The sequence below is a fragment of the Ambystoma mexicanum genome, chromosome 14, assembly GCF_040938575.1.
Source record: "Ambystoma mexicanum isolate Mex_15411 chromosome 14, UKY_AmexF1_1, whole genome shotgun sequence".
Taxonomy (NCBI): domain Eukaryota; kingdom Metazoa; phylum Chordata; class Amphibia; order Caudata; family Ambystomatidae; genus Ambystoma; species Ambystoma mexicanum.
Genome location: NC_090940.1, coordinates 288,631,885 through 288,649,308, shown reverse-complemented (window position 1 = coordinate 288,649,308; position 17,424 = coordinate 288,631,885). Strand labels below are relative to the sequence as shown.

Genomic DNA, 17,424 nt, shown 5'->3' with positions numbered 1-17,424 from the left:
AGCATTCCTATGCAATCTTGCATGTCTTTCCCTTTCTTCACTGTCTCAGACCTGGTCGCGAGTATTTGTGCCTGTGCTGCTTCCAACTACTGCATTTTTACCTTTGGTTCACGGTTCCAATGTCAAAGTACCTGCTTGATTTAATACTATCAAACGGGGGCTCTGGGTCCAATGTTCTCTGGGTTTTAACCATGTGGATGGGGGAGGAGCAGGATCCAGAGCCCAAGGAGTTAGACTTACTTGCCTCTCCTGAGAAGCATATTGCCCCTGACTGATGCACTGTGAGAAGGACTGACCTTTAGATTCACTCAAGGAAAGACTGGGAAAGTCAGGCTTATCCAACTCTGGGCCTCAAGGGCCAGGATCCTGACAGGTTTTCAGGATATCCCTCGTTAATATTCATGAGGAAAAGTTTGCATACATTTAGAATCATTGCATGTACATTTCTCATGAATATTCATGAGGAGTATCCTGAAAACCTGACATGGATCCGACCCTCAAGGTCTGGCGTTGGACAACCCTGAGTGTCTAGGTGATTCCCCTTTTAATGTCTTCAGTGGCCGCATCACAGAACGCTGGACTCTGCCTGGCCTGCAGAAATCCTCAGCCCTTTTTTTTTACAGGTGATAAACTGGTGACAGTGTCACAGTATATAAATTTCCAGAATTGAACAGTCATTTATATTTGTTTTAATTTACACTGGAAGCTGTTAAAAGCAGAATTATACTGTTTGCACATGTGTATCTTTATCAGCAGATATTCTAGAGGTTAATAAGGTGTGTTTTAGGTGTATACTCTGAAATTCCTACAGTGCAAACTAAGAGTCATACACATATATTTTAAGAAGCTTTGTTTGAAAATGTCATAAATACATAGGTATAGCTCTTCCAGATCTACTTGCTGCCTCAATCAACACCCGACTCATTTTTACACACCATCTGTTAAATGTTTGTTTCACCATTACAAATAAGTCCAAAATATGTCCTTGGAAGATCTTCAGATGCAAGTCATTTTGGTGCAACTGGCTAGAGATGCAGTGCCTCCCTGAATGTGGTCTTTGTTATAGATTTAAAACTTAAGAACATCATGGCGGCAGTGTATTAATTGTGGAACTATGTTTAATTTTGGCCAGGGTTACATCATCCAGAAAAGAGAGAAGAAGCCAAGTCTTTTGCCTGACAATCCTACTGATGACATACTAACGTAAATATTTCAAATGTGTTCACTTTTATCACTGCATTTACTGATGTCGTCTGTTGAATGGTTGCATAACATACCCTCACTAATGATTGTCTTTCGCAGGTATGAGGAGTTCCATCCCTTTCTCTTTGCACAGCATTCAAGGTGTCCACATGTGGAATTTGAAACTTTCAACAAGGTATTTATATATACCATATTCTAGAGGAAGCTGCTCTCCCTCAATAGTAGGATGATACATTCTAAGGAACAAAACCTCTGCATTTGGATTGTGTTATGCCTATAACTGGATTTTATTTTGTTCAAGTGTAAATACAGTATGAAAATGCTAATTTGTGCTACGGGTCCGTTTTATATGCTTCAATGGAGCAGGCCTCGGATACAGTTTTGACTTTTTGTTTCATGCCAACTCCATCTAGGAGTTCTATGAAATCACAAAATCAGCCGGTTCTGAAAAGGGCAGATGGATAGAAACTACCTCGTCTTATTGGCAACTAATGTTTGCCTGAAAAAGAGGATTTTGCTGAATTTTGAAGTGAGCTGTGATCCACAAACCTAGAAGTCTTCATCCTCTTACAATCAAGCTTAGATCTTAAAACTGGATATACTCATAAGCCACTCAGTTGCGTTCTGTCATTGGGTCATTGACAATAAAATGTTACTTATTACTAATGATTGATTTACCAGAGTACAGCAAATATATGGTTGACATTCTGTGCATCAAATTGGAAAGATAACATTGAAGATTATGGTTTCTTTGTTGTGCTAGCACTTCAATGCTTAGCTAGCCCTGATGTTAATGAGAAATAACTATGCTATGAAACTGCCAGAGAACTATTACAATTCTACAGTGTAGTTGCTGTTGCCTATTCCCTTGAATATTATGAAGGGTTATGGGCTCCCCCAATTAGGGATAATATCCATGAACCTGGCAGGTTCCAGTGATGGAATGAAGCCGGGCTAGAGAAAGCGGGCCAGTTTTGTGTGGAAGGAGATTTTATGGCACACGACAGATTGAAGGCACTGCTTAATGTAGGCACATTGCTGGTGCTTCTCTACCTTCAACTCAAAGGGGTGTTGACGGATCGGAGATCGGGTAATAACCTACATAGGGGATTCATGTCTTTTGAAAAGTTAATCCTGACCTTGAGGGCCCTCATCTCATGCCTCTATAGGGAAATACTGCTGGCTGGTGCCATTCAAGTATGCATCCAATGGGGAAAAGGTCTGGGGTTGGAGATCACAGATAATCTTTGGTCACGCATGTGCACGAAGGCCTACACAACCTCTATAGCCGCCCAGTACAAACCCCAGGCCATTAGGCTTCTCCACAGATGGTACTACCTGTCCAGTAATTTGAGATTATGGGCACATGTTGTGGGCATAGTCAGAGTGAGGTATTGGCATAGATGAAGGGCCTGGATGGTATCACAAGACGTGTCTCTGCTAAATTCTTTTTTGAATAGGGGAGAGGAATGATGAGGGACGCTTCCTGAATCACATGGCACACTCTCTACATGCACCAGCAAGGAGATGCATGGCCCAATATTGGAAGAGGCCACAGATGCCCACAAAGCAGGTTATTGATGATAAAGGACATTTACGATCTGGAAAGTCTTACAAGGATGTTGGACGAATCTAAAGAAAATCTAGACAAAATATCGTTGTGATTAAAAAACAAGAAACCTGCCCACACGGCCGCCAGAGGATGAAGGTTAGTCTCTAGGGGTTGCGTAAACAGGGCTGGGGAGAAGAGGTATATAGGGAGCGGTGTACTGCCGGGGGGCCTGGAAATTGAATATGATGTTAGCAAACTAATGACGTCACATGGCAGAGGCTGTTTGGATGGGGACTGGGATACTATGGGAGTATGGGGGGCATTGGGAGTCACAGAAGAGTTCAGTATGGTTCTTGCTTGGTTAACGAAGACCTGATCCTGTATTGTATACTTTGACAAAATGCAATACACACTTGATTTTACAAAAAGAAAAGGATTTGGTGTAATGTAATTATAAAAATAACGCCACATAGCAAATGAACATTCAAATACGAGTCAATATTTCCTAATCGGGTTTCTAGGTTATTGTATACAATTCACTTTTCATATTCAATTCTTTCAATTTATCAAATGCATTAAAACATTTAAAGTTTTAAATATGTTACATTTTTAGAAGCCTGATTATAAAAAGGTTTATCATGGCTTGGTTATTTCATACTCCTTATTTTCAAAATAGCTGTCTTAACAATGTTCTATGAGCAGTTATTGAACCAGGAGAAATTCACAGAACATGAATATAATCTTGGACATCTGATTTACACACTGAACAGATTTTCATTATGCAACAATGTAACCCAAGGTCCAGCACTTGGATTAATATGCAGTTTTCCTTGATTAAACTTGAAATAGAATCTTCAAACCCTAAGATCAACAAAATCAATTAAATATCATTGGGTGACTGTCCCCGAGATGGATTTTATACAGCAGCCGCCAAAACCTGACAATGTTCCACGTTGCTTTATAAACTATACCAACGAAACGCCCAGATACCTCAGGATCGGTGCGCTCTACAAATGCCAAAATAAATAAATAAACCTGGTTTTAATTGTATAGATTGAATGGAAGTTGATTGACTGTAATTCAAGATGGCCTTCATATTATACTCTGTTTTTGAGCTTCATGATGAATTTGATATGGAGACATTCAATTCTACATAAGATGGCATTTTAACCTTATAAGCGTTTAAGAGTGAACCATAGTGTTTTTCCTTGTGCTTCATGAATATTTTCAGAATATTGGTCCTAAAGGTTGCTCTTCCACATTTTTGATTGTTTTTGCTAGCTTGTGTTTCCTTGGAATGTAACCCGTTCATACATATGTTCCTTAACTGTTTCAGGATTTTTAGGAAACAAACTGCAATTACATTTTCAGTGTTACAGTCGATCGGAGAAAACAACTGTCTTCTTCTTTATAAGCACTGTCAGATAATTTTCATGGCAATATACTTCAAAAACTCAATTCTACATGTTGATAACTTGTTCATTTAACAGCCAGCTACTGATTCAAGGACATCCATCTGATATATTAAACACTTGCCTACACCTTAACCAATCCACCACACTCTCCATCTGCTAACAATGCAAATAATGTAAGTATGTTTTCAGAACTTCCCTGTAATTTTTCTGGTTGTCTGTATTTTTCTCTTAGGCTGTGGATGAATTTTACTCTAAGTTAGAGGGACAGAAGATCGACTTAAAGGCTCTGCACCAGGTATGTATTTGTTTGATAAAATGTTAATGTGACCTTCAACACCATGATTTCCCATGCAATGTTTCTGACTGTGCTTGTCTTTGGTTGGAGAGACTCTTGTTATATTAGCCATTAGCAGTGGGATTACCTAATATTTGAAATATCTGAGAACACATATTGCCTTAATATTTTCCCTGCCCAGCGTTGGGCAGAAAATTAATATTTGAATACATATTTTCATTTGACACAGACAGTACACATTTGCTTTGCTCTACAAAAAGAAACACATGCATGTTGAGTATGATGAAGTTGCATTAGAACATCAATAGCTGAGGCTAAATTAGGTAAATTCAGTAGTCAGCAGACCAAGCATAAGCACGCTCGTTCTACCTCAAGGATGTCCCAAGACATTGGTTTATAAGTGCCCTTTCTTATGTAAATTCCTTTCTTTATTTTATCCCATGTCTAAAAGGAAAAGCAAGCTTTAAAGAAGTTGGAAAATGTCAGAAAAGATCATGAGCAGAGACTGGAATCTCTTCATCAGGCCCAGGTAGAATAATACTGCTTATTTTTCCCTTGTGGAAAAGTACATTGTGTCTTCCCGTATAAATGTATGGAAGTGTGAGAAAAACAGTTTGTCACAGCTGACTGATGTGGTATCTTCCTTGTAGAATTCAGATTGTACTGCCACTCTGTGAACAGCGATACTTGGATAACGTTTTGTTCATAGTGCTCAGATTTTACAGAAGCGCAGAAAGATTTTAACTAATTGCTGTAATGCATAATACAACACCATTGCTATCTAATCATATTTTTTTCAATTACAATTGTTTATATAGGACTGAATGAGGTAATGAGGTTGCTTGCTTACCGTGTTGGCTTACCTTTAAATCTCCAGCTGTATCTTGTATGTCAGTGTTAACGCACCAGGATCGACCAGTCAACATTTTAGTAAAATGGTAGAAGTGTATTCATAAATATCTTTGTGTTCTTTGGGTACAGAAGAAATATGTATTTCTAAGGAGATGAATATACGGTATCCCGCTACATTTGATCGTTAAGGCTTCTCTTCTTCTCTTAATCCTCCAATTTGCCCATTTTCTTTTGTTCCAGTTAAAAAGTTGTGTGCTTTCTGGGAATGCAATATGATGACAGCAAATGATAATGACGTCACATGGCAGAGGCAGTTTGGATGTGGACTGGGATACCATGGGTTCTGAGGACCATCGCCCGCTCTGCAATGTTGTCTCCGAAAGTAGTACAAGGGGGATTCCTCAGGGCCTCTGACCCATCCCCAGCTTCGATGTCAAGTGTTAGGAAAGATTTTCTTTTTGCTGCTTTCCTCCCATTGACTTCTATGGTGCATCTGTTTGTTTTGCTTTGTTTTTAACCCTTCCCAGCCTTCTGCTTTACTTCCCATGCCTATTTGCTCATTCTTAGTGGGGAAGTTGACTGGTCCTTATGACTCTCATTAGTAAGAGATGATGGGGCTCATTACGAGTTCAGTGGTATCTCGGCAGTAAATCTGCCGCGGTACCACGTAATACTGTTACCGCCACTTGGTCCATGGTATTAATGGCAGATTACAAGTGGTTGTGGTGGCGGTGTTAATGCCCATTTAATTGGAATCCATAAGACTCCATTGGGATTTTGGTGGAATTACTGCAGTGGTAATTCCGCTGGTGGAAATGCCACCAACATTTGTCAGAAAGGTGGCAGATTTACCTACAGCTCTGAGCTGCAGGTAAATCCTCCAACTTTCGGCCAAACTCTTAGTTAGACGGTGCAGTAATGTGGCAGAAGTGCCATTACCTCTGCATTTTTTCCGCATCACCCAACTCATAACAAGGCCCTATGTCTCTGTGAATTTCTTGTATTGTTAAAATTGCTCACATCATCTTACACTGAAGTGCAGTTAGAATACGTTGTATCCTTTCATCTTTTTATACAATGGCTTTTTGGTTACTTTTGAAATGTGACTAAGACAAGCTGGTGGTAGCAGTGATATTTTTACAGTTTTTGTGCCATTTAACTTTTACCGCAAATGGCTGCTATTGGTGGCTAGAATTGTAATATGTCCGTGCCACGAGATTTTTCGCTTGTTCTTTGGCCTTCTTTGACCCATTCAGGTCAGGAAATGCCTCATCTTGAATTCCCTTTCCTGGGGAAAGCTGTGGCTTTCGCTGGCTAAGGGGCGGTTTGTGTATGTGGCCAGAAGAGGGGCTGGGACTGCCGAGTCCCAATCCACATTGCTGGTGCCTGAATGTCTGTTGCTAGGCAGATGTCGTGGCCAGTGGCTATCCATGATTTGATAGTGACTGCCGTTTTGAAAGGTGCAGTTCCTTACCTTTGGTGGGCTCCTAGATGAATGGATGGTGTACGGAAGGCATGGTATTAACAGTAAGACACATAAGTGACCACAGTTCAAGGGTGTTTATTGTACTTCAAAAAGGTTTTGGAAAACGCCTATCTAATCCTAAATCTACAGATGAGAGCAAGCTACGACCAAATAATAACGCGGTCCTCGTAGTTCCGTGTCGAAATAAAAGGGGTTATACTTCTAAACCTATTGCCAATTACTGCTTATAAATACAAATAGTGTGGGAAATAATTTTATGAAAAAGAAAGAAGTGTTCACTAAATAATGTGTCAGGATGTTCAGGCCGTTGGCCTCCCTTCCCCACGTTTTCATCATGGGACAAGGCGGTACACTCGAGCTTAGCACAGTCTGGATTCTCTAGCACGAGGTTACAGTTCAAGAAATAAACATCAGGGCCTTCTGTGTCCAAGTCTCTTTTCCCTTCAAAGTCTCTTCATTCAGAGGGCCTTATGCAGCAAACAAACAATAAGTTCCTTTCCTCTTTCAGATTTCCACAAATAGTCAATTTCTCAGGCGATTCACTATTCACTTCGGATCCCCCTCAGACAGGCTTAGATCCTTTCACCACAATGTTCGTACATTATTTATTTATGTAATTCCTCATAAAGTGTTCTTTCTCGGGAGACTCACGGTTCACCCAGGATCCCCCTCGGTCGGGCTCAGATCTTGGATCCCCCTCGGTCGGGCTCAGGTCTTGGATCCCCCTCGGTCGGGCTCAGATCTTGGATCCCCCTCGGTCGGGCTCAGATCTCGGATCCCCCTCTCTCTGGCTCAAATTCCTTTTAACTTTCATAACTTTACACAAACTTGCTTTGTCCAAATTGTTAGCTGATCTCCCTTCGCTGGGCTCGGGCCAACTTCATAAACGATTTCAACAACTATAGAAAGTCTTTTGAATGTGCACAGGGTTTTGCTTGAGCCATTGCTGGACTACTTTGATTTTACAATTTATCACTCATCACATTTGCCCCCTTTCAGCTGGATACCCAACAGTGACCTTCAAATGAGCACCCACGTGGTGCCGGACCACTCTGCCTATGATATTGTATCTTGGCTTCAAAGTCCAATCACTCATCTGCTGGTTAGTTGTATTTGCGTTGCTTGCCACATATTTTTCATACACTGTTCTCCTTATTTATGATTATACAATGTTCCTGTTGCAACCTTGGCTTCAACACAGACCGGTCTGCTATCAGTCTCCCCAACTCACCGGATGTGCTGACTTCACTGGTGACACTTTGTTGTAGGAGCCAAGGACAGTACCACAGCGGAAAACGATTCTCCCCGCCTTGATCATCGACGCTGGAGAGACCTGGGTACCTCCGACACACAATGCAGCTTCAACCTCGATTCCTGGTCTTACATTTCCTATTCTCAAAGGTTTCTGAAACTAACGGCCTTTCAGTGAAAAGGTTAAGGGTACTTCCTTCCTTGCAATCCTCTTCGGCTGTGCCGTCTTTCTTCTTGTATTATACTGCCATCTTGGAACCGCTGCTTCCTCATGTGCTTTGCTCAGAGTGTGGTTTCATGCTCTGCCTTTTATCTGTTTGGGGTAAGTGTGATGGACGTCAGATGTGGGTAATGGTCAGGGATTGCCTGACCCTGCCTGACCATTGTATTGGGACATGTCAAGTATACGGCTCAGATGTTAGTCCGTTTTCTCTCACAGTGAGCTGTCCGTGAGAAAGTGTTTGTTTCGGGGAAGGGGTGAGTTCCAAAGTAAAGGTGTTAAAGGGAAGTGGATACCGTGTATCCCCATCCGGTGTCCCACTTCCACTGCAGAGGACCCCTCATCCAAGTTATCCTCCTGGCCTGTCCAACCCAGGAAACGGATACAAAAGTGATGGCTATGTCCTGGCCACCTGGGTGACATATCCCCGGGGACTAGCGGGTGAGACACCTTCAGGTTTCTCACAATGGCTCCAGCAGCCATTCATCAGATCATCGTTGGAGCCAAGACCTCTACGAAGAAGAGCAACCCGCTGATGACTCCTGAAACTGACCAGCTTCGACTCCAGTGCTGTCCCAGTGAAGCCCTGCTCCTCTACCTGCCCATTGGTGCTTTGACCCCTCAACTGGTGCAAACAACCAGTCTCTACCCTTGCTTCAGGATCCATGCCTTCACAGCTTTCAGAAGTGTCTCTGGACAAACCAGTGGACTGAAAAGCTCTCTGCTGGGCTACCTCGCTGCAGCAGTCACCATTCCTCAGAACGCAGAGGTTCTGCAACTTGTGTAAGAAGGCGCCTGCTCCCGCATTCTCAGTGTTATATTTATTATAATTATAATTGTTCTTTTATAACGCGCTTAATAGCAACGAGCGGTTTCTCAGCGCGGGATCGGGCTTCTAACCTGTATTGCGCTGCGTTGTCTTGCTTCCAAGACAAACGTGTTGTCCCTGAGCTATCCTTCCACCCCAGTGTTAGGGAGATTTTTCAGTTTGATGCTTAATCCCCTCTACTAGTGAGACCTTGTACTTTCTCTCCTGAGTGAGGGGTGCCTTTTTCCCCTCATTCATTATTCTTTGGGAACTTTGTTATTTGTGTTTTACCTTATTCTATGGAGTTTTGCGTTCCTCCATATCTCTTTAAAGGCATCTGTGTTACACTTTTGCAGCACACAGCACCCTATGTGCAGCGTTGCTGGGGGCCCTTTGGTATCTCCTTTGAGATTCTTTGACTACTGTTCTTAAAGATTGCTGCAGCTCAGTTGTGGAATAAACTCCCCGTGGCAATTAAAAAAAAATGTCTAACCATTTGGCTTTTAGGAAAGCCCTAAAAACATATCTATTTTGAGCGCAGTGGCTGATGGCCTTTGGTTTCTCTTTTTTTGGACTCTTCCTCCTCCTCTCCAACGCCATGATGCCTTTGGGCGACCATGCGCTGTAAATGAATTCATAACATAACATAAAGATACAGGGATACTTTGTATCCTTCCTAAAACTTGAATTTATGAGAGATTAGCACACACCACCTCATGTGGAGTGCTAAGGGGATACCTTAGCACTCCACATTCTCTCTGCTCCTGTGACTTTTTGGTCACAGTGACAACCCTATAGTTATGGCTGGTAGCAGTAGACGTGTTCTACCAACATTTGTGCTATTTTCTACTGTATGCTATATCCCCAGCACCGTTATGTACAAAAGGGTCACCTGTTCTAACATGGTGGCTCCTTTCTTTTTACGCCATTTCTTGTGTGGTTGTCCTTTGTTAGACCACCTTCTACCATTCTGGGAGGGGGGGAGGTCTGACTGTCTGTTTAGCCTTTGGCAGGGAACCCTGTTGGTAGCCCGCCCAGGCGCCAGTGTGTCTGTGAGGACAGGAAGCAGTGGAGGAGTTTCACTGCCCTATCCTTTGTCTGCTGATGTGCCTGAATGAAACCAGTTCCCACTGGGAAGGGGTTGGGGGGAGTGCCTGTCCTGATTGGAAAGCCACCCACCCCTTTCTGTAAATTTCAGGGAGAGTTTGCAGAGGAATGAATGGTAATTCTCAATAAAAGGTGAGGTTCCTGATGCAGAAGGCAAGTGGACCACTGGAACAGAGGATCTAAAGATGAAGATGACCAGAGACTCCTGCAGACCCGTCCAGAAACCGTGACGCGACCACTGTTTTGTTTTTCTCCGGCTCTACGAGAAATGTCGTCAGGCCTAGTACGGTAGTCGCCTGTCTGTTTCCATTTCCTTCCCACTCTCCCCGTCCCTTCCTTATCTATGTCTTGGCCTGACGACATTTCAGATAGTGCAAGAGCTGAGTACAATAGTTAATTTCACATCCTTACTGTTCATGGCCTGTAAGAATGTCATTGTATTTTCCCTTGTTCCCTCCCTTGCCTTAAAGCGCTTTGAAACACATGGTGTATAGGCGCTATATAAATCAACTATCATATCACTGCTGTCCTAAAGCCATTTTCTTATCGACAGAAGAGCTCCGTAGAGGACTACTCCTTCCCATTGGCTGGTGCGACCAACCAGCCCTAAGACTATCTGCAGATTGATCCATCCCCTGAGGTGCTGTGACCTTGCAGGTTTTCAAACTGCGAATACCAAGGGACCTCCGACCCATTTGTAGTGCAATGTCTTTGAGTATACAAATCCTCCCAGAACTTTAGTGAGCTCCAGTTGGGTCTCCAGAGGCATGATCTCCTCGTCCAGGTCCCCTCACCAGAGTGGAGGACTGCAGAATTGAGGCGGATTGACCAGGCAGTAACCGTTTGCTGATGGAACTGATTAAAAGGCGCCAAAACCGAGACCAAAGAAATCCTTGCTGAGGGTACTTACTCGTGACTGCTGCTTTGACATCCCATTCAAAGTCCTTCCTTTTGTCACCAGACTGATGAAGCTGGAGGAATCTGTCGCTGCTGCACAGGAAAGAACCCAGCTGCCTTTTCTTCAACCACCCTAAGATACTGTGGGGCCATGGTAGAACTCACCTCAAGCAGAATAGTCTCTCCAGTGTGACTGGAGTGCGTTACAGGTATTTGGGTGTCCACCCATACGTCTGGGCCAGGCTTAACAGCTTGTGCTCTCTTAGGGAGTCCTTTGCATGGCCCCTATACATTGTGTTATGTTGCTTAAGTATTTTATTTAAGTGATTAAAAAGAAAAAAGTATCGAGGAACATTCCCTTTCTACTGCTGCATAAGACTTTTGCTCCCCTCCTACACTGACTTTGATGAACTCTTAGATAGTTAGCATGAGACGCATTGAAAAAGTATAGTGTTGAATAACCCTCTTTTTCCTTCCTACAGACTTTGTCTGAGTAACTTTAGTAAATGAATGAAACAAACATTTCTCTGTAACAAATGCAGGTGCCCAGCACTACTAGTTAAAGAGTAACAATTGTAAGTGCGAGCCACTACTATTGAAGCAGTCACCTATGAAAAGTATTGTTAATATTTTCTATATGTGTTGCTTAGTCAAATAAGTATTTATCTACCTTGCCTTGTGTATAGAAGAATAAATGTATGTTTTAATGTAACTTTCAGCGTGTAAGAGTTTCTTTAGACTATTGTATTGACTGGGTTCATTGTACTCACATCCTCCTCCTAAGATAAGCCTGGCTGCTCTGCCATTCTACTATAAGTCTGTACTACTAATCCTTTGAGTAGTACAGACTTATACTGAGAGTTGGGAACTGCATACCAAGGAATAGTTTTATAGAGTCTTAACTCCAGGTGGACTTTAGGAAAACTCGCCTAACATTCAGCCTTCTGGCATCAACGTAAACTATGCTGGGCCTGCTCCTTCAATTGTCCACTGAAGATCACCTGTCGCCGCCTGATTGCGGTGACTCCTGTTGCAACTCCTCTTCCTCGCTCCCTGAAGGTATGCTGAGGCGGTCTGCTTGCAGAAGTCTTTATCTTTTATTCATTTGGGTGCTCTAGTGGAAGCTGCCTGGAACAGATGTCTAAGTCTGTTAAAGGGTTGTCTTTAGATTCTACTTTGTAAAAAACGCCCTGCATTCAGAGTTTTTTAAACAGAATTTATTTATTACATTTTCTGGAAAATCCAACAAACAATAGTGAAAAAACATACATAAACCATATTAAAAAAATGAATAAAAAACAGGTGCAGGGTGACTTACATGAATAAAAAATGAAAAGTCATAGCGGCAAGCAATCCGATCCAAAGGCGGCCTATGTCAGCACAAATACAAATGCAGGACATCAAGATTCACGTACACAACACTACCGGTGTTCTCCACGCATGTGCTGTCCACAACTCTCTTCCTCTGCAGGCCTCTGCATAATGAAGGGTGTGACCCGGAGTTCCACAGTGGGGTGCGCCGGGATATCCCACCATAGAACATTCTTATTTTCTGTTTGAATCGGTCCGCAGAACATTCATATTAACCCTTGGGGGTCAAGCGCCAACAGGGTGTTTCTGCCCTGCTTTCTTGATTGCCAGATGCTTTTCATCCAATACTTGGCACCCCTTGCCCACCGCATTGCCACTCTATGCTCCAACTTTCAGTTCTCTGCGGATGACACCCAGCTCGTTTTCAGGATTCCCTCTGCCACCTCTTCTCCTTCTCTCATCTATGACTGTCTCTGCCATCCAGGAGTGGTGTGCCTCCAATGACCTCTCCCTTAATGCCAGTAAGACAGAGATTCTCCTCATCGGCACACCTGCACCCTCCTTTGCTGTCACTCTCTGACCAGCCTCCCTTGGCCCTCTTCCTGCGCCCACCTGTGAGGCAAAGAACCTCAGGGTCTTCTTCAACTCCACACTCTCCTTTTCTCCTCGCATCTCTGACATATCTAAGAAGTCAAACTACCAACTGCACCTCCTCAGAGGTATTTTTTTTTCTCTCCTTCCCCCAGAAGCTTACTGTGCCTAGAGCTCTGGTTCTCTCCAGGTTGGACTACTGCAACAGCCTCTTTCTAAATCTGCCTGCTTCTACTCTCCGCAACTCATCCAGAACAGGGCTGACTTGCCCTTGGCCTCAAGCCCTGGGATTGTATCTCTCCAACCGTGAAATCTCTTCATTGGCTCCCAGTGGCTGCAAGGATTAAATTCAAGACCCTTTGCATTGTTCACAAGGTTTTCTGGGGCATGGGTCCGAAATACCTTCAACTCTCCCTTTGTAAATACCTTCCCGCTCAAGCTCTTCGCCCCTCCACCTCCAACTCACTCATGGTCAGTCGCTTCTCCAAGCAACGAGTTGGTGGTAGATCTCTTTCCACGGCCGGGGCCTCCCTCTGTTACAGCCTCCCTGCCACTCTGAAACTTGAGGAGAACCATCTCCGGTTCTGGAAGCACCTCAAGACCTTCCTCTTTGCTTCTGCCTTCTCTCTCCCTCTCCCCTGCTGATCTGTCTGCTTTGGCACTGTGCACCTGGTTTACCCTCTGATTTCGGGCACAGGTCCATTCCTACCCAGCCACACATTGCCCCTGGCAACCATTGCACTTGGGTCTGTATCTGTAACCCTACAGTCCCCTTACCTGCACTTACCAGACACCCCTTGTCTGCGCTCTAAACCTGCACTTGCCACCTTGCTGGTTGCACTACCTTTTTTTGTTGTTTTTATCCTTTGCTCGGCACTTTCCATTTCCCCCCCTCTCTCTTGCACTTTCCCCCTTCCCTCTCCCCTGCAGTTGCACGTTCTCAATGTCACTGGGCGAAGTAAGATCGTCGCTTTGTCCTCCCTTGTTCCCCTCCCTTGCCTCATCGCGCTCTGAAACACTTGTTTATGAGTGCGATACAAATAAAATATATCATATCATAGAGGGACTGTTGTTTTGGAAAGAAAGTAAGGTTGTTTTGTCCAGTACAGAATATTTTGAATGAAAAGAACAATTAATTTTATTTGAAGTGCAACTTAGGTCATGAGAATAACTTTATTGAAACTGAACTTTAATTGGGTACATTCTAAATTATTCCAGGGTAAGGGGTTCCAACCCTGATCACAAGAAGTCTTGGTTAGAACTTTTGTTTGAATTTTTATATTATTGTGAAGTTAAATCGCCAAATGATTCCTGTATGATTTGTTGTGTGTATTAGTATGATGGACAGATATGTTGAACATTAGGTTACTTTCCTTTAGCTTTAGTTTGTTAGGTAGTCAAACCTCTGTTAGGCTAGGGAAAGATGGGCATCTGTCTTGCCCCTTTTATTTAATAAAATGGCAACTTCTGACAAACGTATACATAAGTGTCCATCCCATATATCTGATTCCTCACATTTATCTAACTTTTTGTTTCTTATTAATTATAACCAATGGCATTGCACAACTCTTCATAAACCTACCTGTGAAGTATATACACTTTCAAACTGGTGGCCTTTGGGCACAAGGCCCCATACCATCTTAGGGTTGGACTTTTTAAGAGTTAGGAAAGCTGTTCTAGGATTATCCTGAAGTGTCTTTTCCTTTCTAATTGCATCCAAGTACTCTGTGTTTCAGCGGTCATTGAATCAAATGGCATTCCATTTTTCTTCCACGGGTGAATGTATATATCTGTTTTATAGTGTTGGTGTGGCATATCTGACTAGAGGTTTTAATCTGCCAAGTGTGTGATCTAAAGACCTAATAAATCATAATATATGTTTGCAATATATAATTATTATTGGTGTTCCGTGTGGACTGATTGTAGCCCTAGACCACACTTGCATCCCGCAATAGTCTAATCCTTGACGCTCCGCTACCTTACCTTCATTGGGTTGGCTAGAATTAAGTGTCTTCCTGCTCACTATAACTAATTGGCCTCCCAAAATCTACCCCACATGGTTGATTTTGGTAATCCATCTCAACACCACCCGCAAGAGCATAACCCATCCAAGCCACAAGACGGAGCATTCTGGTCAGCAGGAAGTAAGAGACATGGCAAGCAGAGAGAAATCTGCACGGCTGCAAGGAACGTGGCGCTTCGCCACACGTCCGCAGCACATGCCACGCCCTGGCAGAAACAACTGCGCTCCATCAGAGAGACTTGCCTCATTGTGCAGTGGAGCGGATTGCTACAGTACGTACATATTCCCCAAAACACATCTTGGAATTTGCATGCAAGGCAGCCCCCTTACATGGCTGCCCCCCTCAGAAGAATGGGGCACGGATTAGCCCCCTTTTTGTAAACGCTGAACAATGTAACACCTCCAAGGCAGGAAAGAGAAACCGATTGTTTAGGGCCAGAGATGCAATGATTATGCTGAGCAAGGATTCAACCAGGGGAGCGAGGGCCAAGGGCGGCAGCTTCCAGAGAGTCTTCGCCACCGTTGAGCCAGTGGCCCACATGCAAGATGGAGAATAAATACTTAACACCTTGTGTCCCAAAAGAGAGTGAGGAAAACACCCATTTGGAATGGGAGCCTGCTTCAAACCTCAATATTGCCATATCAGCCTGCAACCTAAACACCCGGAAATGAAGGAAAACTCATAAAGGATGAGACTTGGTGCTCTCTGATAATGCAGCGCCAATTCCTGCTATTTGGACCCATCCAGGCCCAAAATCAGATGTCCCTTGGACAACCCAAGATGGGAATAAGGTAGAAGCCCATGAGGAGAGACAGCAGAAAATAGAGGAAATGGATGTGATAATGGAGGAAGAGCCCACGCACCTGGGAAGACTGAGGAGCCCACCGAGGAAAGAAAGGGAGAAGCGAGAAAGGAGAGGGTCTCGTCTCCTGTTGTTCTTTTCTCTTTGATGTCCTATAGGAGAAGGAAGTGTAGTTTATCTGTTTTAGTATGGATGCAATTTTGGGTCTGTGTGACTGAGAAAGTGATGCTGTGGAGTATTGGTATCTGTTCCATGTCTGTGTTCCCAGTCTGTCAGTTAGGGCAGTTACATCTAGCCATCCTGGATGTGAAATGCCCAGTCTCTCTGCCTCCTCTATGCTTACCGGTTTTACCTACCTCTAATCCTCTGTGTATGCTCGCCCACAATAAAGCTACTTGTGACAAAATACCTGAGGCCCCAGTGTGTTGCCTGAACCACCAGACCTCAATACAATATGAAGAAGAGCCCAGCAGGTGTGCATGGACGTACTAAAGTTTCTGAGAGCAGCCGCCATATCGAAAACTGTGATTCCTGCCAGATTAATGCCTGTAGGAGAACTTCCAAGGAGAAGCCTTACAATATATAGATTTTGTTAAACCACTCCAGAGTGTCCTGCATTGTCGCAGTCCAAAAATGTGGCAGACCAAGAGACCAGCAGCAAGGACAGTGGACTGGATCTTGGGGGCGATTTTAACGTGAGGTATTGGTTCGTAGGAGCAAGTGCTACTGTGTTGTGAGTGTGTGTGCAAGATGGGTTAGTGAGGGTGTTAGGAGTGTAGAGGATGAGTGGAAAGAGTTTGATAGCATGAAAGGAGAGTGACTAAAAGGAAGGTAGTTGGATTAGTAGAAGTGTGAAGATGTGAGAGTAGCAGTAGAGGTGTGGAGGGAGAGAGTAGTATAACAGTGGAGTGGGATGACTAGTAGGCAGGATAAGGATTAGGTAACATTGGAGGGTGGTGGTATGTTGTGAAAGTATAGGAGAAAACATTGGAGGGAAAGAGAAGGAAGACCTTGGATGAGAGGGGAGAGAAGGTGGGAGGTAAGGGAGGAGAATAGGGGGACATAGGGAGAGGAACACCAGGGTGTAAAAGGAAGAGGTCAAAGTGGTGTCCTGGGTCCCCGAAAAGAACTTTCCTTTCAAATCCCTTAGAACTAACCTGAGTGTTAGATTAGGTCTAGCCTAGAAAAAGACAGACATGGTGACTGCCTTTACCCTTCACTAGCAGCCATCTAGTATTTGGATTGTAGGAATCCAAACGCGCTATCTAGTAACCAGGGAAGTAGGGACATCTGAGTTGGGGAGGGAACTCCTTACTTTAGAGTAGAGCCATGTACTGCCATGTGTCCCCTGCCAAGGATTTTATTAAAAATCCTTAAACCATTTTTCACCCATCTTTGACATGTGGTGTCATTGTGGGATCATCCAGGCCCAATGCAGAGGGTGCCCACTATTCAGGAAGATAAGGAAGGTAGTTTGAGCACCAAGACTGCAATATTTCAAACCAGAGTAATAACCAGAGGAAAAGGCTTAGATCTTTATGGGGATGAGTAATCAAGTGTTGGTCAAGACAAGTCTCTGCATAGAGGTTCCAGTGGGCATATATGGAAGA

The 17,424-nt window shown here is 43.6% G+C and overlaps 1 protein-coding gene across 2 annotated transcripts in view; it reads left to right on the top strand.

The window, feature by feature from the left end:
• NEMF (nuclear export mediator factor) overlaps positions 1–17,424 on the top strand; it is a 1,733,781-nt gene that overhangs the window by 535,152 nt on the left and 1,181,205 nt on the right. For both annotated transcript variants that reach the window (XM_069637407.1, XM_069637408.1), the window contains 4 exons: positions 1,133–1,203; positions 1,303–1,378; positions 4,403–4,465; positions 4,917–4,994. In XM_069637407.1, coding sequence (XP_069493508.1) covers positions 1,133–1,203; positions 1,303–1,378; positions 4,403–4,465; positions 4,917–4,994 — 288 coding nt within the window. The remainder of the gene's footprint in view (positions 1–1,132; positions 1,204–1,302; positions 1,379–4,402; positions 4,466–4,916; positions 4,995–17,424) is intronic.